At 42.8% G+C, this 27,813-nt stretch overlaps 2 protein-coding genes across 3 annotated transcripts in view; both read right to left on the reverse strand.

Annotated features, from left to right (window-relative positions):
• The window catches only part of pdhx (pyruvate dehydrogenase complex component X), a 408,353-nt gene that overhangs the window by 74,901 nt on the left and 305,639 nt on the right, over positions 1 to 27,813 (reverse strand). The window lies entirely within an intron of this gene.
• Positions 10,207 to 27,813, reverse strand: part of trim44 (tripartite motif containing 44) — a 77,095-nt gene continuing 59,488 nt past the window's right edge. For both annotated transcript variants that reach the window (XM_080437837.1, XM_080437836.1), the window contains exon 6: positions 10,207 to 11,795. In XM_080437837.1, coding sequence (XP_080293963.1) covers positions 11,711 to 11,795 — 85 coding nt within the window. In that variant the 3' untranslated portion in view covers positions 10,207 to 11,710. The remainder of the gene's footprint in view (positions 11,796 to 27,813) is intronic.

Consider the following 27,813-nt stretch of genomic DNA (forward strand, 5'->3'; position numbering starts at 1 on the left):
GGACGTGACACATAGCTCAGCTCTTGTGTAGCTGTTGTGTTTGTGAGTTGTTACACAACCAATGTAGTTGGTGTGTGGGGATACTATAATGCTAACTTAACACATTCAGCTGTAACGTTAATTTGGGTCATTGGCCATCGTCAGAATCAATTGCACAGCAGTGCGTGAGGTCATTGTCATGTATGCTAGATTTAAATTAGGCTATTCATATTATTATCTTGATTGGCCACATTCCATATGATACTGACATTGTGATTAGCCTCAATCAGCTGTTGTTTTGTTGTGTTCCTCCAGACATGTTTGCTTATTGACCAGGATTTAAAAAGTGTGCTTGGCTCATCTTGAGTTTTGCCTTCAGATATATTGTGTGGGCATACTATTCTGCTAATTATTAGCAGCTAATACATTTCCATTGTAAGAATCAAATGCCCAGCTGTGAAAGCAGCACCTCCCCACTGCAATGTCACGGCGATGTCGCAATCCGTAAATTAAAGCAGTAGTTATTAGTTAACTAAAATGCAGAGTGCCCCCTACCCCCTTAACTAACAGGAAATAATTATAAGATTAATTGAGAGCACATCGTCACTCCAGGCAGTGGTGTGTTCTAGGTTTTTTCGGAGGGTGTACGATAATTATTTCCTGCACGACATGCATGTGGTCTTGGGTATGCGCTAGCGCTTTTTCAATGGATGAAATGGTTAGTAGACAGTACACTGTCAGTATATCTGCAGCACGGTATACGACGTATACGACGTATACAGTGTAACACGGTAGAACACACCACTGACTACAGGTTGTTGTTGTTAAGTAAAAAAAAAAGCACTCATATTTAGAAATCCTGCTTTGGAAGCTCTCCCCCCCAACCCTGGTAAGTGAAATCTGACACCACTGTGCTCTGCATAGATATAGAAACCTAGATACCTCATTGGCCTCTGCAGTTCGTTGGAGCAACCTGTATCGCGGCCGCCATTTTCGCGTAGGCAAACGGACACTCAAAGTGACTACTGGCCAATCACAGCGTTCACAGCGCGTTGACTACTGGCCAATCACAGTGCGTATTTTCTAAGACCTGTCAGAATCAGTTGTCCCGCCCCCACCTGCCTCTGATTGGCCTACCGAACGCCCCCTTCTGTGACACACGCGGAAGCTTCAGGGAAGCTTTCCTACGCTAAAATGGCCCCCGTGATACAAATGCCTCAGAGCCGAAGGAGGCGTCTACCTTTATATGTCTATGGTGCTCTGCAACAGTTGTGTGTCCAGATCCCATATTCTGAGAGGATGGCGAGCCCTCATTGGCTGGCCTCTGTTGCCAAGGCCAGCCAATGAGGAGAAAGTGCTGTTACCAAGGCCAGCCAATGACGAGAAAGTGACGACTAGAGCGGTGTCTGATTACTGATCAGCCCTGCGATCTGATAAAAATAATTAGCTACTCTTAAAAAAAAAGAAAAACAAATCATATTTACTTGTGACCCATAAAAATGGGTCTGCGACCCTATGTTTGGGAAACACTGCTAACACAGATAACACAGCTCTGTCTCTTCCTGCAAAAAAAGATTAGATTAGAGTACACCTGCTTCCATTCTTTCTAAAAAGGACAAGTCACAAACATAACAGAGTGAAATCATTCACCCAGACTATTGCCACTTAAACCATACATACGGCATTGACTGAGGTCCCCCAAGGGTTTATACTTGGTCTTCTCCTTTTATCCCTCTAAACACCAAATCTCTTCACAGAAATTAGCTGATCTACGAGCTCGATCTGCATTCTTTGCCAAACGTTCGCCTATAATGACATGCCCATAAGAGGGATGCTAGGGTTCATGTGGTTAAGAGAGTCATAATGTCATAATGTTAGGTCCCTGGATGATAATTTCCACCTCTGGCTGTCCCCTCTCTCTACCCACCTCCTTATTTCCCTTCTTCTAATTGATATATTTTTCCACTTCACGCTGAGGAGGAACAGATGTCTCCTGCAAAGTGCCCTGCCTACAATATGTGCTGTGGGTTGCGCGGCAATTTCTTTCCGAAACGCCAACGTTTGTAGCATTCTGTTCCATTAGCATCGTTACCATGAGCAACGGGGCTGGCTCTCCATGCACATGGGGCGTGATGGAGTGTTAGTGGCACTGTGGACTAGAGGAGGGCGGTTCACTCCTCTGGCTGCTTGCTGAGTAGAGGTCATTAGCACTCTTCCCATCCGCGTAGGTGGCAGGGCCTCTGTGTGAGGGAAGCATAGTTATACAGCAACAGCAGAGAGACGTGACTTCTGCTGGTGTAAAGGAGAAAGAGTCAGATTACAGTATCCGTCGATGACATTGAAATGCATGAGTAGTGAGAGAAAAGAAGCTGAAATCCTTCACATACAGCAATACTAGATTTCTCCACTGCGTGGGCATGAGTTTGAGTCATGCAATGACAGGGTTTCTAAACGTTTAACCAATTAAGACCTGAGGCCTATTCTACAAATGTCTTCTAAATCCTAACAGTTTTCTGAAAAATATCAGTCTATATCTTGCTATATCAGTGGTTCTCAAACTTTTTCATGTCAAGGACCCCCAAAATTATATGTATTTGATGTGTTGGAATTGGCAGTAGTTGCCCTTTATTTCTTGTTTTCCATTTTTAATAGCTTCCTATCTTCCGGATCGGTCCTTGATTATTTTATGATTGCTTGTAGTGTTCAGCCTGGTCTTGACTCAACCATTTGTACGGCAGCCTAAAAATTCTGGCAACTCCTAGCCTAGCTTCTGGCAGTCGTGGAAGTCAATAATATTGTATATTTAAAAAGAAAAAGACCCGGCTTCAAATCCATGGTCATTATATTTCCTGGTGAAGCCATACAAACTTGTTCTGTTTTGTTAACTGTCTAGCAAATATTAAAGACTGGGGCCATATTTTCGCCGGTGCCTTACCGATCTACATCGACACGTTGTGAGCTTGTAGATTGGCTATTTGAACTACTTGAAAATGTTTTTAAAAATAGTAAAAAATGGCAAAGAAGTTTAGGGATAATGGGTAAGGCACCGGCGAAAATAGGGCAATGTATGTCAAATTATTTCCTTCAACTGAACTCTGACAAAACCGAAATTGGTCATCATTTCTTTCTTTATGCAGGTACCGTATCTGGTCTGTTGCCAAAAACCTTGGTGTCTTATTTGATCCCAGCCCAAACTTTGAGAGTCACGTTAACAAACTTGTTCAGACATGTTTTTATCATCTTAGGAATATATCTAGGATCAGATCAATTTTGAGTTTCAAAGACACCAAAAATCATACAGTACATGCATTATTTCTTTGCTCCTTGAGCACTAAAACCAGGAGAAAAGAACATATTACTTCTAATTTAACTGCCCTACCCTGGTTGCCTGTCTGCTTTAGGATTAATTTTAAGATATTACTGATTACCTTTAAGGCACTTTATAGTCTGGTCCCTAATTACTTTGCTATAATTACAAGTTATTAACCCCTTACAAGCCTGCGCACAGCATGCGTTCCTCAGGCAGGAACCTGCTGGTTGTTGCAGAGTCGAGGCTGAAGACAAAGTGTGACCGTGCCTTTACTGTCAGGACTCCACGACTCTGGATTCTGGAATGACCTGCCCCAGGCTAGATAAGATTCTTTTAAATCCCTCATTAAAACATACATTTATCTAAAGGTCTTTCCATCCTATTTATATTAAAATTGGCTAATGGGAGGGCAAGCACACTGCACATCCCCGGGACATATGGGACATAAACGCCAAGTTTGAGGTTGAGACAGACAGACAGACAGACAGACACAGACAGACAGGTTTTGTTAATTAATAGATAGATAATAATAACTATTATCATCATCATGATCAACAGTCATCCTAGAATCCAATAAATGTAGCTTTTGATTTCTTCTGCACATCATTCTGATGAAGCAATTGTCAGACAAGATAAGTATTTGTTCACTCAACTCAGAGCATGAACCTGGATCCGTAAGGGGCCCATTTTCACACTTCCAGAGTGTTAGCAACTGTGATTTTACTGCATAGGCAAAAATGCAATTTGACAAAACAGCAAAAAGAGACCAAACTGACTCATTGTCAAAACAACTTCACATTTAAACACTCTCCTGTCCTAATTGTTCTCTGAACCACTTCATTTTGTTCCCACAGCTTCCGAAGCAGATAGGAATGGAGCAGCTCCTCAAGAAGCAAATTGTGTAAATTGGACCTCATTCAGTTCATTTCACTGTTGTGTTAGAAGGGCTGTTCTGACTCCATGGTTCATTGAACAGATGGTCTTCAGTCTGAGATTTATTTTCCTGCATCTTTAAGCAAAATCCAAAGTCACTGGAGTAAAAAAACTAAACCCACTGCTATGCAGTCAGTGTGATCTCTGAGGAGTGGTCAAACTGTCTCTACACAAAATGCTTATGATTTACTTTGCAAACTGTTAAATTGTTGAAAATAACTTTCAGGAAGTCTACTTGCAAACATATCACTGATACAAAGTTGCAGGGGGGGGGGACTGTCAAGCATTGAGCAGGCAGAAAGCGCCTCTTATTACACTCAGTGGAACTATTTCATACCAGTTAACAGATTTGACCCCAAAAAAAGTTGCAAGCAAGGTAGAAGGCCCAAAAGCAAAAGAGTACTTGAAGTTTTGGCAGCTAAATCATCTCCAATGTCCGATCCATGTATCTCCCAAAGGTGAGGTGACAGACCCCAAGGAGAAAGATATGTAATAGGATTGAGAAAAAACTTGCTGGCGTGACTGATAAGTTGAGAAGAGAGATAGCAACGCTGAAAGCCGAAAATAACTAAAGCTATGGATAAGCTGAGGGCCTGAATTAAATCTCATAGTGAAAAAATAAAGGGCCTGGAGGAATCAATGACAAACACCTCAGATACTGTTGCGGAATTGGAAACCTTGGTGTCAACTCTTTCTCCGTGGAACAGCTTTCAGAAAAGTGCTTATACCTAGAGGGACATTCAAAGAGACAGAATCTGAGAATCGCTGGGGTGAAAGAGGGTGTGAACATGGGCAGAAAACCAGGGACTTTGTTGCAAAGTTGCTGCAAGTACTACAACAGGATAATAGTGAGGTGTCAACCAACAGGAATCTAACATTTCAAAGACAGCAGATCGAAATTTTCCTTGCTTCAAGACACACCTAGGGTCAAATTTAGACTGTTATACTCAGTCAAGCTTCGAGTGACGCACAACAAAACCGAGAAGGCTTTTACTTGATCCAGAGGAAGCCGGTGTACATTAAACGAGTCCCTCTTTGGACTGGGAAGGAATTGTTTTCCCACAAATACATACTCATACAATGGAGAGGGTCCTATATGTAAAAACAAAACAAAAAACAAGATAATTAATCAATAAGGTGGACACTTATCAATGTGACATAAAGAGACACTCAATTTCATGCACACTTGAACAAATACACACAAACACATATGCTTGCGCAAACATGCTCACACACATGTCCTTAGGGGGGATATCAATAATGATGGGGATACTGGTTAATGAGATGGGTAATAAGTACGGGGCATTAAGTGGTTAAATAGTGAAGAGAGAAATATGACCATACATATACAAACATTTATAACGATACGGCCCTGATTTAATTTACCCGTGCTTTTCCATCTCAGCAGACAACGAAGCATCCATCTAATGCAGCATCAGAGGTTGACTACATCAGAGCTGAACTGGAGGCCAGAGCCATAGCCTCCCTCCCCGGAGCAATTACTATTGCTGGCTCGCATGCAGCCCTCTGTCACCGGAGCAATTAACAAGCTCCTGAGGAGCTTGGGCGATCAGAAAAGGACAAGCCACATACACAGCATGAGTGATGAGAGGGATGAGGGAAGGGAGGGGAGATGGAGGCAAAATAAATAAGGACCATGGCAGGCTTTCGTGAACACATTTATTTTTCAGCTACGGACATTAGAATAGCTCCCAAATCTAGGGATTTGAATGTGTACTTGCCTTAGTCTTGGTTTCACCCAAACACATATCACATAGTTGTTTATAGGTTGCTCTTTGATGACACAAACATATCGACATTCATTGTTGTCGTCCCCACGCCGTGTGTATACAGTAAATGCACATGTGGGTTGTGGGCGTGTAGGGAATTGGGAGAATACACCTGGCAAGTGGTCCCTTTGGGTTTTTTCCCACTTACAGTACATTCTTTGTTGTAATGATTTATTGCAGCTGTGACAAAGGAGGAGAGTGAGGCAGAGAGAGAAAGAATGAGCGAGAGAGTGTGTGTGTTCATTTATACTTAATCGTACAACCACACCGCTCTGCAAAAATGACTGAATGTGTAATGTTAAAGTGAGTGGCACAGTCATACAACAAAGTGTAAATTAGGCTGGACAGAGCGATGGAGACAGCTGTTTGTCGATGTGTGTGCAGCTATGGTATGGTACAACTCCACACAAGACCAGTAGGACGCGCTACCTGGTCGGGATGCTTGCTCATTCAATTCACGATCACAATCCACTATCAGCCAGAGGAAACCGACCATTCCAAGACTTTTTCCACTGCACAAACTCGTGATATGCTCTCAACCTCCCGTACTTTGCACGTGACCAACCTTACTGCTTTGATCACCCCAAGCCCCAGTATGAACCACGGGGCCGGGGTCATCTCCACCTGCAGGCATTAGCCTCTGGTCTGTTCACCTTATCACCTTCTGCAGCACCTCCTTCCCATTCCACAATCCACACAGCAGCAGTTCCACTCACCTAACCTGATGGAGGGGATAGGGGGCACAGACAGGCCCCCCCCCACGGTGGCTCGGCTAACTCAGGAGCAGCGAAGTGATGGAGGCTGTCAGAGAGAGCGAGATGGATTCTCCAGCCCTCTCGTCTCCGCCCGGTCATTGTTCATGAGCCGGGGCTGCCAGACAGCTGTCTGTACCTGTCAGCCGTGACAGATGCCTGCTGTCAGTCAGTGTGGGATGGACCGCAGCCTCCAGCCTCCACTAGCCACCCTGGATCATAGAGCCATAGGCTTGACAAGTCTCCATCATCACGTAAAGTTTCAACACACTGCTTCATTTACCACCAATAGTTTCTTAAAAGACCACACCACACCATTAGTATATGTCATGTCATTGTCGGCCATATATCGTGCAACATGGACAATTTATTTTCTGTTAATGGCCTTTTTCCCCCTTCTAGTTATTCATACGTTTACTAAACTTACCTGTATAATTTAGTCAATGTTGGCTAAACGGTACTGCACGGTCAATTTTCAGCTAGACTTAAAAAATAACGAGTTGAAATCAAAGTCAACGCGGAAAGGAGATTCTGAACAGGTGGATTTTCAGGGCGGTTTTGATGGTAGAGAGGGAGGGGGCGTCTCTCATATGTTTGGAGAGCGCATTCCAGAGGGAGGGGGCAGCCACAGAGAAGGCCCTGTCGCCCCAGGTACGGAGCCTGGTCTTGGGGACCTCCTAGAGTCCGGCTTCACTGGACCTGAGGGAACGGGACGGTATTACTCTATTTGAGTGTGTATTGGTATTCAGATGGTACAACCCTATTTGAGTGTGTACTGGTATTCAGATGGTACAACTCTATTTGAGTGTGTGCTGGTATTCAGGCGGTACTACTCTATTTGATTGTGCTTGTATTACATTGAGTAATCTCAATGTAAAAACTTCCCACAATATCATGTAAAACATCCCATAATATCAATTGCTTTTTTGTTTTAACTGCCATTTCATATAACCACTACCCTATATCTTATTCTACTCATATCAGGAATATCTGACCTGCTTGTATATGTATACATTTCACTCAGTCAGGAATATTTGAATATCTGAATTTCACCCATACAGTATTTATAAACCCATGTGACAATGAAGTTATTACTTATTACAATTAATCATTTAATCACTCAAGCTCTCTAGTGTATCTAAGATTCATAGTAAACACCTTTAAAACCCAACTACTACTGTAACTAAATAAAAAACGCATTACATGTCACTAATATTGTGGTTGTTCTCATCAACATGAGTGACATTTCATATTGTAATACACCTCTAGTGACGAACATAATTAGATAGGATACTTTAAATTTGAATGTACAAGTTTAAATTTGAATGTACAAGTGTGTGTGTGTGTGTGCAAGCTGTGCATGCAGCTAAATCAATTTAAATTTAAGGGAGCAGTCAAGGCATAGCAAGAGTGGGGGTTTCATTTTGTCGAAAGGCAGTCCGATTTCAACGCCTAGTCATTATCCTGTCATCTGTGCTGCTTCTATGCTTGTGTCCAACGTGATCAGAGAAATAATAACAAACCAGAGGCAATACATCTGTTGTCTGGGAGGAAGTGGCGAAGCAAAGCTTGTCTGATCTCATTTAGACAGTGAGATCACAAGGTTCCCTTTTTTTCCCCCACACCGATTACACCTGCTCTCAGGTTCCGCTTAATTCATTGAGCTTGTTTGCCAACACATGCACACACGAACACATGCACACAAGTGAACACTAGCCAATATGTGCATTTGTATTGACAGGAATTAATTGCTTCGTGGGTTGTGGGATTGAATTAGTTACGTGACATGTTTTCTAGTGGTACTGCAGCTTTGATTGCTGTATTTAATAGACCCCATTTCTCCCTGCGGCGATTTAAAAGACGGTTGGTGACTGCGGTTGGTGACTGTGGTCTATGTAGGTGGTTTCACCACCTACATTCCCACTATGACGAGCCTTAATGAGTCGGTTTAATGTCATAGTGGAACTAGAAAATAAATTGGATTTATTATTACAACTGACCACGTAGCTGCTTTTTTGATGCGTGTCCTGAGGGCTTGTGTATGTGTATTGTATATTGTGTGTGCCCAGGCATACGTGCAAGCATACTGTAGTCGTTTCGTCACAGAGACCTTTGTTTCCTTAGATTGCATGTTTCCATGCATTTCAATATTTCTTTGCACAAAGAAATGCGCTTTAATATTCCTCGCTTCTCTTTCTCCACACACACACACACACACACACACACACACACACACACGAGAAATAAAAGCATTGGTTGTCAGCTGACAGTCTGTGCTACGTTAGTGCTGGGGATCGATGACCCTTTCCAGTAAGTCATTAAGTGCAGTTATTTATATGAGGAGAAACTGGACAGAGAATGAGAATCCACACACACATTACCACCCAGACAGCCAATGCCCACTGGCTAAATGAGTTTCCTCAATCAGTCAATATCACAGCGCCGAGAAAGCAGTACTGCTGAGACAGCGTTCACGGTCCGATAGAACATCTCAGCCAAGGTTGAAAGCAGGTGTGAAAGCCCATGTGTGCGCTGCGTGCCGTGATGCTGAGAGGAAACGAGATGGAAGAATTGATGGAACAAGGAAGCGTGAGGGTGGAGGATGGAGGGGGTTTGTGAGCCAGTGTTCTGATTGTTTCTGTGATGTGATAAAAGTGGGCTCCGGCTCGTCATGGGCCTGTTAGGCTAAGATCCATGGTAACACTTTACTGGTCGGGTCTATAATGCATTATAATTGCATTTATAAAGCCTTATAACATTTGTTATAAATGTTTATAATCATGTATAACAACTTAAAACAATGTTTATAATAACAATATTTATTATAAGTGCTGGTCATAATGCATTATAAGCTCAGTAGATCAGCACGTTATAACTACCTAGTTACAAAGTGTCGGTTAGAATTTGTTAAGCATAATTATAAACATTTATAACAAGTGTTATGAAGCATTATAAGTGCATTATAATGCATCATGACGCATTACAAATGTGATTATAATGCATTATAGACCCAACCTTTAAGTAAAGTGTTACCTGGTAGTAATGTGCTGTTCCACTGAGTTTATAATACATTATGACCAGCACTTATAGATTATATTAACGTAAGTTATAATACTTCATAAACCTTGTTATAAGTTGTTATGCATAATAATAAACATTTATAACAAGTGTTATGCCTTATAACCACATTTATAATGCACTTATAACGCATTATAGACCAGACCTTAACAAGTGTGTTAACTTCTTGATGAAAGTAAAGTGAAAATCTTCTCCCTTCCCCTACCTTCCTGTCTCCGTCTCCTGTCACATACGAGCCAGGTTTTCATCATAATCATTTCCGAGATGATCGATAGTCTGCCGGCACTCCTGCTGGTTTGACAAATATTTATGTAGAATTATGTAGAACCTCTACGACTGGAAAAAATTACTCAATTGATGGCAACCACAAGATACGGCACTCTTTATTTGTTGATTTAAGACAAATAGAGAATTTAAAAAATCATAAAGGAAACTTAAGACAGTCCTCTCGACTCACATCGGTCACAGAAGCATACAGTAGAGACATGAGTTATTCACTGGAATTGTTTCATATAAACCAGAACCAACATTCCCCTCGTCAGTGTAGACTAGGGCTGCAACTATCGATTATTTTCTTACTCGAGTGATTACTTTTTTTATATATCAACAAATTGACGCAAAAATAATTCCAACTAATGTTTAATATCGACTAAATCGATTAGTCTGATTAATCACTTAAGCTCTAGTTTATACTTTGTCGCACGAAGGTGTCGTGCCAAAATAGCGAATGTAGCCAAAATCTTTTAACAAAAAATACATTTCAATTTCCACTCCACTTTTTTTAATAATCGATTAAATCGATTAGTACAATTAACTGTTGCAGCCCTAGTGTACACGACCCTCAGTGCAACTCAAGTGTGCTGCGCAACAGTGCTTAACATAATATTACAGATGACACCGCTTTTCATCTTGTTATCTAGCAATTAACTAAATAAATCGCATTAAAAAAGGCACTAGTATGGAGGTACAGAAAAAAACAACCTGCGGCAACGTGCCATGTCTGAAAGACAAGCCTGCCTACGTCAATGTAGAAAGTTTCTATACATTACACAGAATGCTGACCTTGCTGGAGTGCCGTTTTGCACAAGTCAAATTACAGTTCGATTTTCACCTTGTATGGGCTCACCATATGCTCACCGATCAATGGGTGCGTCATGGGATGATGGATTTGACAAGCAGATGCACGCATGCACGCACACACACACTCTCGCACAAACACACAAAGAATGGGTGTGGACTGGAGAAAATTAAGCTGTACAACAAAAAGAGAGGATGTAAGGAGGAAATATCAAGAGACAAAGTTAAGGGACAGACTTTAAACCTTCCCTTTTTTTTTTACAATCATGCTAAGGCATCCTGACAGACGACAAATATCAGTTTCTTCCTCTGCGCCAGTCGAAAAACGACATGTCCGTGTGAATAAGCGAACGTGAAGGCCTTTGTCATATTCACAGTACCATGTGGCGTTCCCTGGCGTCTGCTGGGCTCTAACAGCTGAGCTCCGCCAGGAAGCCTGATTCTGATTGGCTGTGGAGAAATTGAGCCTGATGGTAATTCATGGCGCAGAACTCGTGTTTCAATTAGAGAGAGGGAAAAAAAGTTAGGAGCTAGTGTGGAATTAAAAAGTTTGAGAACGTAAGAGATGCAGCCATCCATATTTGTCACAGAAGTCTTCTTCAAGGTCAGCTCTCTCTCCCGCAGATGTGAGGAGAGAAGGGAGAGGAGGTGGGAGAGAGGGGAGAGAGAGAGAGAGAGAGAGACGCACACACACACAGACAGAGAGAGATTGAGAGGGAATTTGCCATTAATCTAGGGTGTGGAAGGCAGACACCTAGGACAGGTGGCTGTGGTCAGTGATTGGTCTGGTGTCAGGGGCCGTGGCCCATCGATGGTCCAGGCTCATGGTCTTCATAATCCCGACGGTCCACAGGATCTCGTCTTGGCTGCGGCAGTCTGAAATAAAACATGGAGGAGTCCATATAAAAATCATTTCTCTCAGTAATCACTTTCTTTCAATCTTTTAGTTTTTCAATCTTTCACTATAAACCCACAAACAGTCACACACACACACACACCTTGACACACATACAGTATAATATAATCAACACTTGCAAAATGCAATCAACACTTGCGAAACGTAATCAGTTTCAATCAACGCTTGCCTTAAGCAGAAATCATCCATTCTGTTGGTTTTATATTAGCACTGCAGTGACAGAGATAAAGTGATTGCAGAAATTGCAGGGACCCGTCTGCAGCGATCTGAGCCAGTCTGATGGATTTCATTTCACTGGGGACAGTTTACACTAATCACAGCTCTAATTGGACAACCGTGTAAGGGTGACAGAGCACGGCTCCTCCCCAAGAGAGCACAGACTGTGAGAGACAGTTTCACTTTCTCTTCTGGAAGTTCCGTAAATTCGCTCCTTCTTTCCTACGCTTTTACTCCAGTTCTACTATAATAATTACAAAGTACTGTAGGAAAATGTGCCTCTGTTCACTGGACTCTAAATGTTCTGCATCTAAAACAAATGTACAATAGGGAATGATTTGCAAACATCTTGTACCCGAGGCACACCAACAGGCAAGTCAAAATCCCAAGGGACACCTGTATTCATAGCGAAAATAGCCAATCAACAAGTTCACGAGGTGTTGCGATGAGATGTGTTGTGAGCTTGTAGATCAGCAATTAAGAAAAGGGGGAAAAAAATAAATGTCATGCCCAAAACAGGGAAGTCAGATTGAAAGTGTTTAAAATATATATTTTTAGGGTATAAAATGTGCCTCTGTATGGGAAATGAATGCGCACAAACTAATCATATAACGATGCAAGTTTGGAATGCATGCCCCATGCAGTTATAAAATACCTTGTACCCGTTTGACTGTTTATCCCCATATATTAGGAGTTTGGTATCAGTCTGTCCCTTTTTTGCCCATTTATGGAGGTTCCATGTCAGGCATGCCCAAATATGGAGTCTATTATTTCATATATGGGGGTTTGCAGTTTTATTTATATTTTCAGGAGATTTGCTGATCTTGACTTCCCACTTGGCTCATCATGCCCTCGGGTCCTCTGCAATACGCACGCCAAGTTTTAAGTTGGTCGGGCCCATATATGGATATATATCCATGGGTATATCTGTCAGATCGGTGGTTCTGGACAACCGGATGCCCATATGCCTATATATGGGCATATTGGCCGGAAGTCGATCGGTAGGACGGTTCTCAAGATATGTGAACTACAGATGCATTAATAGAAGGATTGCAATAATAACGGTGGTTGTCACTAAATCCCAACGCACACCTGGACTTGTCTCACTGCACATCGTGTCTCAACACACCTCTTGGGAACTGCAGTAGGAGCATAAATAATGTTGGGAACTTCTACTGCAAAATCCTGAGTGTCAGTTTTAACACAGAGTTCTTACACTTTTTAGGTGTATATCTGTATTACTATAACATAAACCGTTGTTTCCAAACGGGATGGAGAAGTACTGTACGTCCTGTTTCCTGTTCTGTGATGCGATAACAATGCGCAGTTCCATGGGGAATGAATCGTCAAACAAGTGAAAATGTAATTGGGCTTGTACCCGGAGTGATTTTCTGGTTCGGAGCTGACAGCGTTATTGTATTACAAGGCTTGATGGAAGGTAAAACATCAGTGAGAACTGAACTACTGTATGAATCCACAGTCAGTCACTCGTATTGACTGTCAATGAAGCATTTACAATCTACTGTACACTGGTGTGAGATTATGTATTCTATATTTTTGCGGTTTTACCATTGGAGGTCTATAAAGGCATATAGGCCTAATTATGGATAGGCATAATGCTTTAAACAAAATGTATAAATTTCAAGACAATCACATTGAAAGAATGATGTGTTATGGCCATGATATGAGTCCACATATTGTTAGTCATGTTTATCAGTTGTTTCTGTGCTCCATGAGTGGAGAACAAAAGCAATCAATGTTATTTTCATTGCATATCTCAAAATCACACTTTTAGTACATTTAATGAACACAAACAAAGATTCTGCCAATATAATATAATAATACAGACGAACGAATCCAGCTTACATCACAGAATGTCACAGGTCACAGATTTTGAGACTCAAAAGTGATGTGTATTGCAACAACCCATTATGTCATGATCCATGTCTGTTCCTTCACAGCCTCCCATTTGTCTTGATTGCTGCATTTCTTTTATTTTGAAGAAAATGTTCTCGTCTAGTTATGTATTATGTTTGTAGCAAGGTTTTAGTTTGTAGGTCTTCTCTGTAGTCATTACTTGTCTCATCTTTATAGTTCCTTGTGTGTCCTTGTGCGTTCCACTCCCAATTACCAACTTGCAGCTGTTCCCAATTACCCACCTGCAACTAGTTCTGTAATCAGACGACCTGAACAAATGCCAGTCTTCATTCTATTCCTCATGTGTACATTGTTCTCCGGCTGTGTTTGTCTTTTTGTGGACTACATGCCTGGATGTCTACCCCTGCCTGTATTCATAAGCCTAGTTCATTTGTGTGTTAACCACATCACCCCCTGGAGTCCCTATTTTCAGCATGTCATTAAAGGCGAAAATGCCATGATATTTTCAAAACATTTCTAAAAATAAAAAGAGGCTAAAATAGCAGATCTACAAGCTCACAACACACCATGATATGACGTGTTGCGAGCTTGTAGATGTGCATTTTTTTCCTATTCATCATAACATTAAATATATAGGGCTTAAATGGTTAATAAATCTGTTTCAACTGCATCTGCTCCGCATTTGGGACTTTTCCTTATCGTTCTGCTGCACTCCATTCACCGGGCCTGACACATGTACAGCTTGACAAATATTATTTACAAACTAGTCCATATCTAAGCAACATTATAATACATAATAGCAATGCTATTGGATCCAGAGCATTACAAATATAGCCGTTTTGAATGCTTCCGTTGCTCTCCATTAAAATAAAATAAAGGCTAATGTTTGTCTGGCACTGCCAAGATTGATAGCAATTGGATGGTTTTCACTGAAGGTACTATTGTTGTCTGAAACAATCATTACGCTTGCCAACTATATGAACAGTGCCAATGCTATAATGTGACAATCTACCATTTAATGTTTAAATGAGCCACGTTCCATTAGACTTGAGTATTCTCTCGTCTAAGTAATTTGGTAATGTTAAAGTGCTCATTATAAGTTACAACCTTTGCAACATTGCCAATCTAATTGTCAATCAAGGTAATGACCATTAAATTGCACATAAACGGGTTGATGTTCTTTAGAGTTGCTTTCTGGGGTTCAGCGTGTCTACATTCGTTTTTTATGCCATGAATTGATTTGCAGGAGTACATACAATATACACTGAGTTCGATTTGTAAAAAAACACTCAAAAACAACTTAAACCCTATACCGGCACTTCTTTTAACAACAAATACTGGAAATAGCTGATCTACAAGCTCACAGTTAAAAGAAAAGAAAGAAATGCCAGGGTTCATGTGCATTTTTAAATTAAAGTCTACCTTTCCCAAAGGATATGCATGTATTTAATTCATTCTGACTCAGAAGCAGGGATAAAACACATCCCCACCGGCAGTCAAACTGTATGACTAGAGGCCCTCTAGTCATACAGTTTGACTGCCGGTGGGGATATGAGGGGGAGGATATCAAAAGCAGAGGCATGGATCCCCCCCATCCTCCCCAACAAACCCAACCCTGCATATACGTTGCGAAGTTGAGCGACTTAAGACGCATACATAACATATCTACACTTCCATCTAGTTCTGCTTCAGTGATGATGACAGACACATGCTCCATCTTTCTAGCCCCTTCCTCATCCCTCATGCTCCATCTTTCCTCTTTCCCCGTCAGACTCTTTTCTTCCTCATCAGAGGTTTATGCAGTACAGTCTTTGGCAGCAAGGCTAACACATTCATTAACCCATTCAAACCCGGAATGCATCTGTGTAACCACTTTATCCAGATTTTATACTTTGGCTATTCAAAAATAACAGCTATACAAGTTCTGCGAAATACACATCATTTTGGGGGTCTTTGAAATGAAAAAGTTTGAATATATATATTTTTAAAGCGAACATTTTTAACTCCAATCTTTGCTTCTGGGGGGTCCTGGAACAAAATATTTTGAGATGGGGGTCCGCGGCGAAATACATATCATTTTGGGGGTCCTAGACATGAAAAAGTTTGGGAACCATTGATATAGCACCATAATTTTTTTCAAAGAATGGTTAGGATTTAGAAGACATTTGTAGAATATGTATTCATAGAATTGCACAAATTTTCATTTTTTTTCCCAAAATAGCAGATCCGCAGTATGAGCTTGTATATCTGCTATTTTTGAATAGCCAAAGAAATCTTAAAATGACACAGATGCGTTCCCGGATTGAATGGGTTAACAGGCTGCAGCATCTCTCTGACTGCACAGTTCCTAGAGCCTTCCTCTCCGACACGCGTCTGATGGCAGGAACAAAGCGCCGCTTCCTCTCACCATCATGCACCTCCCCGAGGAGCACATCATCATCGTCACACAACACCTCACAACAAAACGAGGCACCTCATCAAATGAACATGCAAATACATTTTACAGTACATACTACACACACACGCACACAAATACACACCTCCGTGGTTAAGTGCTGCCTGATGCAGCGATGATGTGGATGCGTTGCGGTTCCATTACACCATTAGAAATCAGTTAAGTGTCCAATGCCTCAAGCAACCAGGAGATTAATAAGTCAAAAGTACAGTTCCTGCTTAAAATCTTGTCAACGTTGGCATCATGTACTTTTATGTGCAGACTTATTTCTTTCAATCATTCATTTTGGCTCTCGGCACAGGAGAAAGTCTCTGCTGAGCAATGTATGCACCCGCTCATCATGGCCCCCTTATGTCTGACTGTTATGTTAGACATCTATAGCATGAGTGTTTGGGTTGAAACGTTGGATGGGTATTTCAGCGCTCATCTGCAGTCAAGCAAAACCCTTATGTTTGTAGAAAAAATAAGAAATGTTATTACAAATATATTTATATGCCATAACGTGAGCACGGCAGCCCCAGTGGAGACAAATGAACTATTTATATTCAGCTGGTCTTCTCTAAGCCTTAGGACACATGGATGTAATAAGTTATTTATTGCGCCCGAAGGGAAAGGGACGTTACTTGCAGAGAGAGAGAGAGAGAGAGAGAGCTTCAACATGCAACAAAATGTCAGGAAGAGGGGGAAATATTCATTACAAGTTAAAACCCCTCCTCTATCCTCTATTTCTGTCTGTCGACATCTTCTGTGGCCTAAATAGATGAGCCGTGTGTAAGTGTACGTCTGTGTGTGTGTGTGTGTGAGACTGTGTGTGAGTTTAGTGTGTTTCTGAGGACTTTCCTAATTCTTACCAGCCATGACTTATTCATAGGCTTTAATGCAGTCAATGTATTATTGATCAGGACCAATCATAGCTTCCTTCCCTTGGCAGTGACCGTGGCCTGTGGACAGGGGGCCAAGCTGGACTAAAAAGCCCACTGCACAGCTCCCTGTCTGGGATCAGTGAGCGATATTAGCTGGTCTCTGGGCTGATGGATCGACATGTGCTTCAGTGTGGGGGCGTGTGTGTGTGTGCAAATGAATATATATATAAAATAATAGATATGTAGAGAGAGAAGAGAGAGACAGGGATATAGAAGTTGGAAAGGATTAGGAGAGTAGAACGAAGCTAATCTTACTAATGTCTTCCTTCTGGGTAAAAGAGAAAGTTTCTCCAATAGCCCTGAAATGAGCCTATCACTCACGGAAGAAAACTAAAACTTTTGGCTCCTCGGACGAACCAAGAGGGAGCAAAGCATTACATCGCCTAGATTATGGTTCTCCATTTCTTTTTTCCTTCTTTCTCTCTCTCTCTCTCTCTCTTTTTTGTCCACAGTTTCATAGATGGAGGAGGGAGGGGGTCCTTGCCCTGATTAAGTTTGAATTCCCTGCGCTTGGCAGAGAAACCTCTGGGCTCCTATGTCATCGCACGGAAACACTCATCCCATCACGCTGCTGGCTCTCCGGCTCCATCCGGCCTCGTTGCCATGAGAATAATCATACTGCAGAGACATGTTGAATGGGGGCTGAGGAGGATGGGGAAGGGGGGGGGGGGCAGAGGAAAGGATTCTTCATTAAGAGAATTGAGGAGGCTGAACTCCTGTGTACAGAGCTCTAGTAACGATCGTCCACTGGGTAAATATGTATTTACAATCAGCAATGGCAAACAAGGGGTTTGTCATGTACTGCACATGTGTCTCTTTTCCACTACAAGAACCAAGCGAACCGTGCCGTTCTTAACCTCACTCCGTCAAATGGAAGAAGCTTGCGACACACATTTTGTTTCACAGCGTACTTGCATCTGAGACTCCGGGCGCAGAATCGATGACAGACGGAGTTTCATTTTTTCAAGCTACTAGGCAGGTGATTGGATGATCCCGCCCCTAGCAGCCGCTGATTGGTTCGTATGCGCAGTGGTTCGGGCAGCTTTACTCTGTGAGCAATCCCAGACCCTCCTTCCTGAAACCAAATGCAAATGAGATTTCCGGAGGGAGGGGGGTTTACCAGGCTATGCCGTTCTGTGCAGGTGAAACACATTTCTGGATTCCATATGGTTTCAGATAGTACTACCTCATGAGCAGGGCCCAAATGAGGTTCTGAGAATCCTATATTTTCAAAATAGCGATAATAGTGGTACTACCTCGCACCCTGCAAGGGTGGTTCTCCTATCAATATTTCAATTAGGTGTCTCACTATGGGTTTGGCGCCCCCTGGCAGAAACACACAAGCATTCTTTCACTACTTCAGGCAATATTATTGGCTGGTCAAGATTGCGGCGCTCATCAGGGGTGGCACCCCCCTGTACTGTTAAAATACAGGCCTGAAGGCACGCTGCCCACCAGTCACTCACCTCTTCTCAACAGAAGCAGTGCACGCCTATATCTTGTCTGCTGGAATTGCTTAGCTAAACGAGCTATCACCTCACTCATATTTCAGAGAACCGGGGTTATGTTGCATAACAGCTTAAGTTGTGGTTATAATGTTAACAAAAACACGTCACAGAACTTCACAGGTTCTGGAAAGTTATGGAAGGTTCTGGGTTACCCGTCGTAGTCAAAAAGAGCCAGTAGCCCATCACATGCACTGCCAGATCCCCATTACTCAAGCCCTGGAGGTCTTTTTGAGGTTTGAACTAATGAGAGCTGGTCCCTAATGGTTATTGATAGACCCAGAGAGGATAGACTCTCGGTCCTTGTTCCTCAGTGAGGCGGAGCACTCTGACGCTACCTAATGAAGTAAAACTTGTCACTTTTTGGGGATGATTTAACACTACAAACAGCTTTGAGAAGGGAGATGACCGAGAGTGATAAGAGGACAGCCGACAAGCGAGAAGGGAGAGAAGAGAAGAGCACTGCTGGAGAGCACAGAGACACAGAGACAGAGAGAGAGAGGGGTGGGTGGGGAACAGATGATGACCCATCATATAAAAAACAGAATGTACTGTATGGTATAATGGGTAATTAGACAAAGCAGAACTAACGTTCTGCTGGATCTAAGTGCAGATTGTCCTGCAAGGTCTTACATTGTCATCTAGCTTCTTCAGTCGGCCAAGCCCCTCTCCTCTCAGTGGATTCCCTCCCATTTCTTTTCATCCGACAGCCACTCTAGAAATGTGTAACTTAGAAATGGTCCCTGCACACATCTTTTATTGACAGCCCCAGTGGCCCCCACTGTGATATGTAGAAACTCTGCTCTGCAACAATCCTGCCAACTAGAATCTGAGATTTTGTATCGGAATGAGGGGAGGAGCGCCTTTTTTTCTTCTTTTTTTTTGAGAGAAAATACCCAGCCTAGAGGACGAACATATTCAGAAAAAAAACAGAGAAGAGACACAGAATATGCCTATCTTAATTCTCTACCTTAAAATGTAATTATAATATAGTGCAAATCTCTGAAAGAACGATGGGGAAATGAAAACAGTGCTATTTAATGTTGTCAAGTGCATTTAAAATTCTTAAAATGAGTTCAATAGTCTTATCCCCAAATATTAGATCGACAAACGTTTCTTTTTGTGTTCACTTTGAATAGTGTTTCAGTATACAAAAGTTTCTGTATACAAAACGTTGTGTTTTTATGAAAATTACATTGTGGTCAGCTGTTTATTTGTGTGGCACTAAATAGTTGACTATTGTGGCTGGTGTGGTGGTTGCTGAGAAACTTTGAGAATGCTGCCATTGCTTGAGGGCACAAACGTCCATGAGTGAGTGAGTGACTAGTGTTTACAACACACAGCCCAAAACTGCTGTAGGAAAAACATAATGGCAAGAGAGGCACTTAGAGAACACCTCTGGGCTTCAGGATACAAATTCGAACATGGTGCTGCATACAAACGTGTGTATACTCTACTACAGCCGTTTATTTAAGCCCCACAGCACTTTGCTAGCCCTGAATTTAGATAATATGCATTATAATAACATCAAAGCTCAATAACGCCTTGGGCTTTCTTTTATTTGCTAAAGAGAAATGGGACACAAGTGGGGACAGAGACATTAGTTTGAAAGTGAGACTCTCCCGTTGACAACACAGCAAAACTCAAAAAGGCCTGGCCCAGTGTGTATTATTTGGATTTTTCTGAAGACAGAAGTGGATCCGACATAGCACTCTGGCTTCCCATCAAGGCCCATTGCTGCTACCAGGCTCAGCCAAATAGTGACATTTGGCTGTGATCAAAAATGTTGATACATTTTCAGACAGTTTGTGTGGTTATGTCTGATTTATAATTGGTTGCTTGCCGGTGTCTCACATAGACACTGCTATGCCGATGTCACCCAGCTGATCCTGTCATTCCCCCCCCTCTGACACAAGCATTGCTGCTCGCCTGGCTGACATCTCGGAGTGGATGTCGACGCACCACCTGAAGCTCAACCTGGACAAGACCAAGCTGATGTTCCTCCCGGGGAAGGGCTGTCCGCACTGAGACATGGCCATCACCATTGATAATGCTGTGGTGACGTCAACTCTGACTGCGAGGAATCTGGGTGTGACCCTGGACGACCAACTGTCGTTCTCGGCAAACATCGCATCGATGACGCGGTCCTGCAGATTCCTCCTCTACAACATCAGGAGGATTCGCCCCTTCCTCACGGAGAAGGCAGCGCAGGCGCTGATCCAGGCTCTTGTCATCTCCCGCCTGGACTACTGCAACTCCCTCCTTGCTGGTGCCCCGGCGTCTGCCATCAGACCTCTGGAGCTTGTTCAGAAATCTGCGGTGTTAAACCGGCCCAAGTTCTCCCACACAACTATCCTTCTCCGTTCTCTACACTGGCTTCCTGTAGTGGCTCGCATCCAGTTTAAAACCCTGGTGCTAGCCTATAGGGCAGTGAAAGGAACAGCTCCTTCTTACCTCCGGGCTATGGTCGATGCTTACACCCCTGCCCGACCGCTTCGGTCTGCCGCCTCGGGGCGACTGGTTGCCTTGTCGCTCGGTGGTCCTTCTGGCCGATCTACACGGTCACAGCTTTTTTCTGTTCTGGCCCCACAGTGGTGGAATGAACTCCCCACTGATGTCAGGACAGCAGAGTCACTGCCCATCTTTCGCCGCAGGCTGAAAACCCACCTCTTCAGGAAACACTACCCTTCCTTTTTGTCTTGCCTACTTGTTGTTAGCTAGTTGTATGAGCTCTTGTTTTATTGTTTCGTTGGATCTTGTTTATTTAATACACTTATTTTGTTTTAGCTCTTGCTCATTTTATTTTATTTTTTGGATAAATGCGTCTGCTAAATGACTGTAATGTAATAGAAAATAGCAGATCTACAAGTTCACAACGCGTCACGCTGCAACCAAGTATAAATCAGGCATAATTCTTCATTCCTCATCTCTACAGTAATGTATATGTGATGGAGGGCTGTTATGACCACTCTTCCAAGCAACGCTTGATGGATAGACCGCAAATACAAACTCTCCATAACCGTTTGTGTTTAGCTAGCACTCTTTTGATTACATCATCTTGTTGCGGCCTCTTCAGAATATTCACATAACGGTAGTTGATGGAAATGCACATGATTCCATTATACTGTTTTGGCCACGTCTTGACTAGGTCTCACTTTTAAAAGGTTTTCAATCTCAACATGACTTCCTAGTTATATAGAGCTTATACTGTATTCACATTTTCTTTTGCCAAACTTTGGGAGATTCACTAAGAATTTGTGTGACTCTAACCTATTGATGCGAGGATGGAAGACCGAGCTAGAATAGGTAACAAAGGTTGTGTGACTTGTCATGAAACAACGTGGTGTTCCGTTTCATGCATGTAGGTAAATGCTATATGTCAAAGCAGTCCGCTGCCAGAGTTTAGATTAGACAGTTGAGATCAGCGGATTGCAAAGTGGAATAAAAGAGACACAATTCCAAATGAAATGGGTGGATAGAAAGGGCCTCCTTTCTATCCACCCATTTAATTTGGAATTGTAAAGGAGTGGATTGGGTATTGAGAGCGAAAGAGTCCCTGCGACGTGTTGTGTGCTTGTATATCGGCTATTTTCAATTAAGAATATAATCACCCTATAGGCTAGGGCCTTGGAAGGTCAATGTGTGCCAAACATTCAGTGAGCCAGGGGAGCATTGCAGCGGTCAAGGCCAATGTATTGCCTCCTTACCTCTCTTCTTCGGTTTGCTTTTGATATCTTTGGTATATTTTCCAAACTCGCTTGGTAGTTAACTTTCACAAAAAATAAAGAGAATTAAATAAAAAGAAAAGTTTGCGCTGATAAACTGTTTAACAACACTGATGATGTGTCCAAGTTTGTGCATCAGTAGATATTTTATTAACCGAAAACTCTGGGAGTGGGAGTACCAGTGACAACCAGGAACAGACTGGGTGACGACCACGAAGAGTGTGGTGACATCTGTAGAGACAGAGGACGGCCGGAGAGACGGTGACCCGAGGTGGAGCCCAAACCACTTCTTCTGTGAGGAAGAACCCAAAAGCTACAGACTGCATTAAAACCTGCAAGGAGGGTTTGAAAATCCATCAAGGCAGAATGAGATGTTCTGAATGATCACTTCTGGTCACACAAAGGAGGAGCCAGGCCCAGAGGCAACCCACAGTGCCTAGAGCCTCCAAGTGTCGCCAACACCTGCTGGGGTCTGATATGCCTCGGTCGGGTTGCCTGGAGGAGGGTCTCTGTTGCAAGACCCGAAACACCCAGTGACTCCAGGAAACAACATCGACGATGTGTCCAAGTTTGTGCATCAGTAGATGTTTTATTAACTAACAAAACAAACATTAGCTTTGTCTCTTGAGCAATTCTGCCTCTGAGAAATATTCACCAGCAAAACTACAAACTACAAATTAGGAATGAAACAAAGCTGCCAGATTTGTTGCACTGTAATGCTATAGAGAGAGGCTATTACTATGTGATACACAATCCTAATTTAGTTGGCTGTATTGCCTAATCAGTGTATACACAGGCCGAAGAGCTCCATTATACAATAATTGTCTTTCACTTTGAACGATAGCTACAGCAGTCCTCTAAAGCAGGGGTCTTCAACGTTTCTTTCAGGCCAAGGACCCCTTAGCTGAGAGAGAGATGAAGCAGGGACCCCCCACTACATTGTTTACAATTGTGTTGCAGATATAACTTTTTCATAGATAGCTTCATTGACTATCATCAGTGTTGTGTAAATGAATGTTTTTTGTTCATTTCAGACATTTAACCACTTAAACCAAAGATCTACAAGCTCTACAAGAGCTTGTAGATCATTGGTTTTTGGTCTTTGGATCTTTGATCAGCAATTTTCGGCTAGTGTTACCCTCAGAATAGGGATGCTAGGGTTCAAGTGGTTAATGTAAAAAAAAAACATCCCATCACAAAAAGATTTGGCGGACCCCCTATAGTAGCTCTGAGGACCCCTAGGGGTCCCAGACCCCCTGTTGAAGACCCCTGCTCTAAAGTATCACACAGACCTTTCACAAACGGTCATCTGACCCAGAAACCGTGTGAATCAGTTCATGCGGGAAGTGAGGACATGGTAAACAACACCAAAGAGTTTATGCTTCAAGGATAGAGGAAAAGGGTCCAGACGTTTCTCAACATGACCTTTGGAGTACATCGCATCATATTTATCACAGCAAAATGGAATGGGTGAGGATAAATCCATTTCATCACTCAGATTTACAGCATCAAGCGACCCCCGATTCAAGCTCATGCATGTGCATGCCATTATGTTAAAAACTGTACATCATGAAATGCGCTGTGTTCCACGCCTCCAAAAAGGTCACATGCACTGCGTGCAATTTATGCATTAATTATCTGGAGGATGGGTCCGCCACTTGCATGCAGAGTGTAAACTGAAATTCAGTGGTGTGGAATAAAACACCACACTGATGTTCACCCAATCAGAATAATCGCACAGGCTTGTTTGGACTGTAGCAGGTGTGAAAAATTGGATGCGTGCCGTCGTCCCACCGTGAGCTAATTTCTTGCACACTTTCTTGCTCACTAATCTTTTGGAGGAATTAATGTAAACCCATTGAGATAAGAGCATTAACCACCGTAAAACAGTCAATCGCACATTGGCTCATTTAGTGATTTTACAATTGCTTTTGCCACAGGGTCAATTTAGGAATTAATTGAGGGAGCCGTGGCAACCCCATGCATTCAGGTCCCCGAAATGAAACTGCTCATTAATTAACAGTGTGACACATAGAGATAGAAAGCGCCCCCGTCGTTCCATGCTTCGGGGGATGTATATGAAATGTCATTAAGGGAAGACTAAATGAGAGGGAAGTAAACACCTCAAAACACCACAAAGGCTTTCTTGACTGATGCATTAAGATGGTCTTTTTGGTTCATCATATGCCATTAAACAGTATATATATATATATATATATATATATATATATATATATATATATATATATATATATATATATATATATATATATATAGCCTGAGATATTGTGGCAATAATGATATTTCCGAGTGATGCATCTTGTTAACCACATGAACCCTAGCGTCCCTATCCTGGGTATCGTCATAATAAGCAAACATTCGGCTTAATTGTGTGAACCTTTGGCAAAAATAGATAATCTACAGGCTTACAGAGCGTTGCGAGTGTTGCTTTTCAATCGCCATTTTTTTCCGAAGAGATTTGGTGTCGAGGGAACCCCGGTCAATGAAGTAGATAGGTATAAGTGGTAAAAAGAGTAAAGGAACAAGAATTGAACTTCAACGATGCTACTGTAATTAGACTTCACACAGTCCTCGGTTATGTCAGATGGAATGGAGCCTCGTCTCTAACCAACGAGGACAAGCTACTCTTATGGACTTCAATTTCTGCGGTTCAACGAGCTAAATGGACTCCAGAATTATAGAGAGAGCCATTGGCTGGGAGAAGTCAAACTTGAAGCATGGCTAACTGCTAACTCCTACCAACTGCAACTACACACCCTTTTAAACTATTAAGCATAAAGATTTATCATTTAAATCTGCATGTTATATAAAGTCATCATACCTGTAAATTTTACAAAGTGCGTTTCCTGCTAGTGCGAATCATTCTGTGGTTTCTCTGTGACACTCAACTAGCACAGAGACACTTTGCTTTTTCTTACAAGTACATTATCTTGAAACACATCCAAACTTTAAAAGGCACACCATTCATCCTCACCCACTACTGCTGCTCTCTGTAGTGCATAGCACTTCCTTGAAGTTTAGAACTCAAGGCCAGAAGTGCAAGAAGGCAGATAAACTTTATTAAGTCTTTCTATTTTAAGCCTGCCGTCGTGGAGCTGAAAACACAAAATGCATCAGTTGCTTACAGGGGATATAATATAAATACGCTCTGTAGTTTCTTTTTACAGTAGGGCTGCAACTAGGGGTGTGCCGATATATCGTCCCGCGATATATCGCGATACGTTTTCGTGACGATATGTATAGTTTTGGGGAAAAAAAATAATAATATTATTTTTTATTTTTTTTCAATAATAATAATCAGGCTTGAAAACAGCCCCGAGGTGAAAAGGGTGACAACATGTTGTTTTTTTTCGGGTCAGGTGTCACACTATTGCCCTATTTGGATTCAAAACGGCTATTGTAGCTGACAAGCTACAAGTTTGCGTCTGAATAATGCAATAACAGAATAATTTGTTTGCATTTTCTCTCCCCCATATATTTTCATAATAAAAAAGTGCGTATCGTATCGAAATCGTATCGAAGTTGTGAGCCAAATATCGTATCGTTTGGTGAAATTAGTGTATCGGCACACCCCTAGGCTGCAACCATCTATTATTTTCTTTTATCTATTCTGTTGATTACTTTTTCGATTAACTGAAAAATTGAGAAGCAGGATTTTGTATTATTATTTTGTAATCTTTTATATATCAACAAATCGCTGTGAAAACATTTAAATGTATTGTTTTTCGGGGCACGTTGTGAGCTTCTGCCGTTTTTCGAAAAATGTGATTATCATTTATTTGATTTAAATTGATTATTTGTATAATATATTGAAAGGATTACTTTGATTAACTGTTGCACTCCTACATTACAGTCCCACCTCTTCCCCTCATCATATCACTCTCTGCCATTACTGCCCTCAGCTGCCCACACCATCCTCTGAGCTCCTCCTTTTCCTCCCTCCTTCTTTGTCCTCCCATGTCCCCCTGTGTAGGAGCCATCAATCCCAGCCCGTCGGTGGGAACCCCTCCTGCATAGCTGGTCACATGAGCTTTGTGCTGGCATTGTCCCACAAGCCTTTATGAAGACTGACTGGTCACAGCGGTGCCCACACACTTGGCAGGCTGGCGCAGCTGGCGCCTTGTCCCCTCTGCCCCCACCACCCTTTTCCACACCCATCGGCTGTAACTGTCACAATCCTGGCGCCATGTCCCTCCGAGAATCGCCCAGGTGCCCGGGGCTCGCTGTCCCGGAATGCTGTGGGACACGCTCGGGAATTTGGAGCCTTTTTAACAAATACTGCAATGACTCTTCTTCTGTCTCCAATCCTCTCTTCTCCATCATGGATGGAGGTACAGAGGAGGCACATATGGCCACAGAAGAGGAGATCCAGGGAAAAAAATATAAATTGTGTACAGTGCGTCTGTGTGGGGTGCGTGGCGCTGTTCCGACGCCCCGCGGGTCCGACAGCCGGAATCTGGGCTCAAAACGGCTGAAAAAAGAGCAGATCCACAAGCCTGTAAAAGGCTGTTGTCTTGGGGCGCAATACCGCCGGCGTCCACAAGGCGGCGCCGTCCCCGGTCCCTGGTCCCCATCGGGGGTCCATGGACCACCTCCTACCCAGGGACGGTGGCTCCCGGGGCGGGTAGAGCGGGCGAGTGTGCACCCGGCACTGTGCCGTGAGGGACTGGGCTCCCTGGCCCCTGGCCTGTGTGGAAGGGAGAGCCAGGGAGAAGGGCCGACTGGTGCCATCTCGTAGGTAGGGACCATGCCCAGGAAGAGGCCTCCTCCTGGGGGAAGCGATGGGCCACGGAGCGCCCAAAATCCTGGTTCTCAAAAAAATTTCGAAAATGTTTCTAAGTCCAGGATCCCCTGGAGGAGGTGGGCCCCTGCCTTCCTGCCTCAAGGAATTTTCCTGGAGGTGCCTGAAAGGCCGACTCGTGCCATCGGGTAGTTATGCCCAGCACGGAGGCACCTGCCTGGGGCCGAGACGGCGACACGGACCGCCCAAAATCCTGGTTCTCCAAAAAAACTCTGAAAATATTTCAGAGTCCAGAGCTCCCAAGAAGCTCTGGGCTTCAGGCCTCTCCCCTGCTTGAAATTTCGCATGGGGGGAGAGTGGCCACTTGTACCATCTCGTAGGTAGGGACCATGCCCAGGAAGAGGCACCTTCCTGGGGGTAGCGGTGGGGCGGCGGAGACCCCCAAAATCATGGTTCTCCAAAAAAAAATTGAAGAAATTCAAAAAAAAAATCAAAAATCGCGCTGAGTGTTTGT

This window comes from Gymnoscopelus braueri, assembly GCF_963280865.1.
Source record: "Gymnoscopelus braueri genome assembly, chromosome: 9".
Lineage (NCBI taxonomy): Eukaryota > Metazoa > Chordata > Actinopteri > Myctophiformes > Myctophidae > Gymnoscopelus > Gymnoscopelus braueri.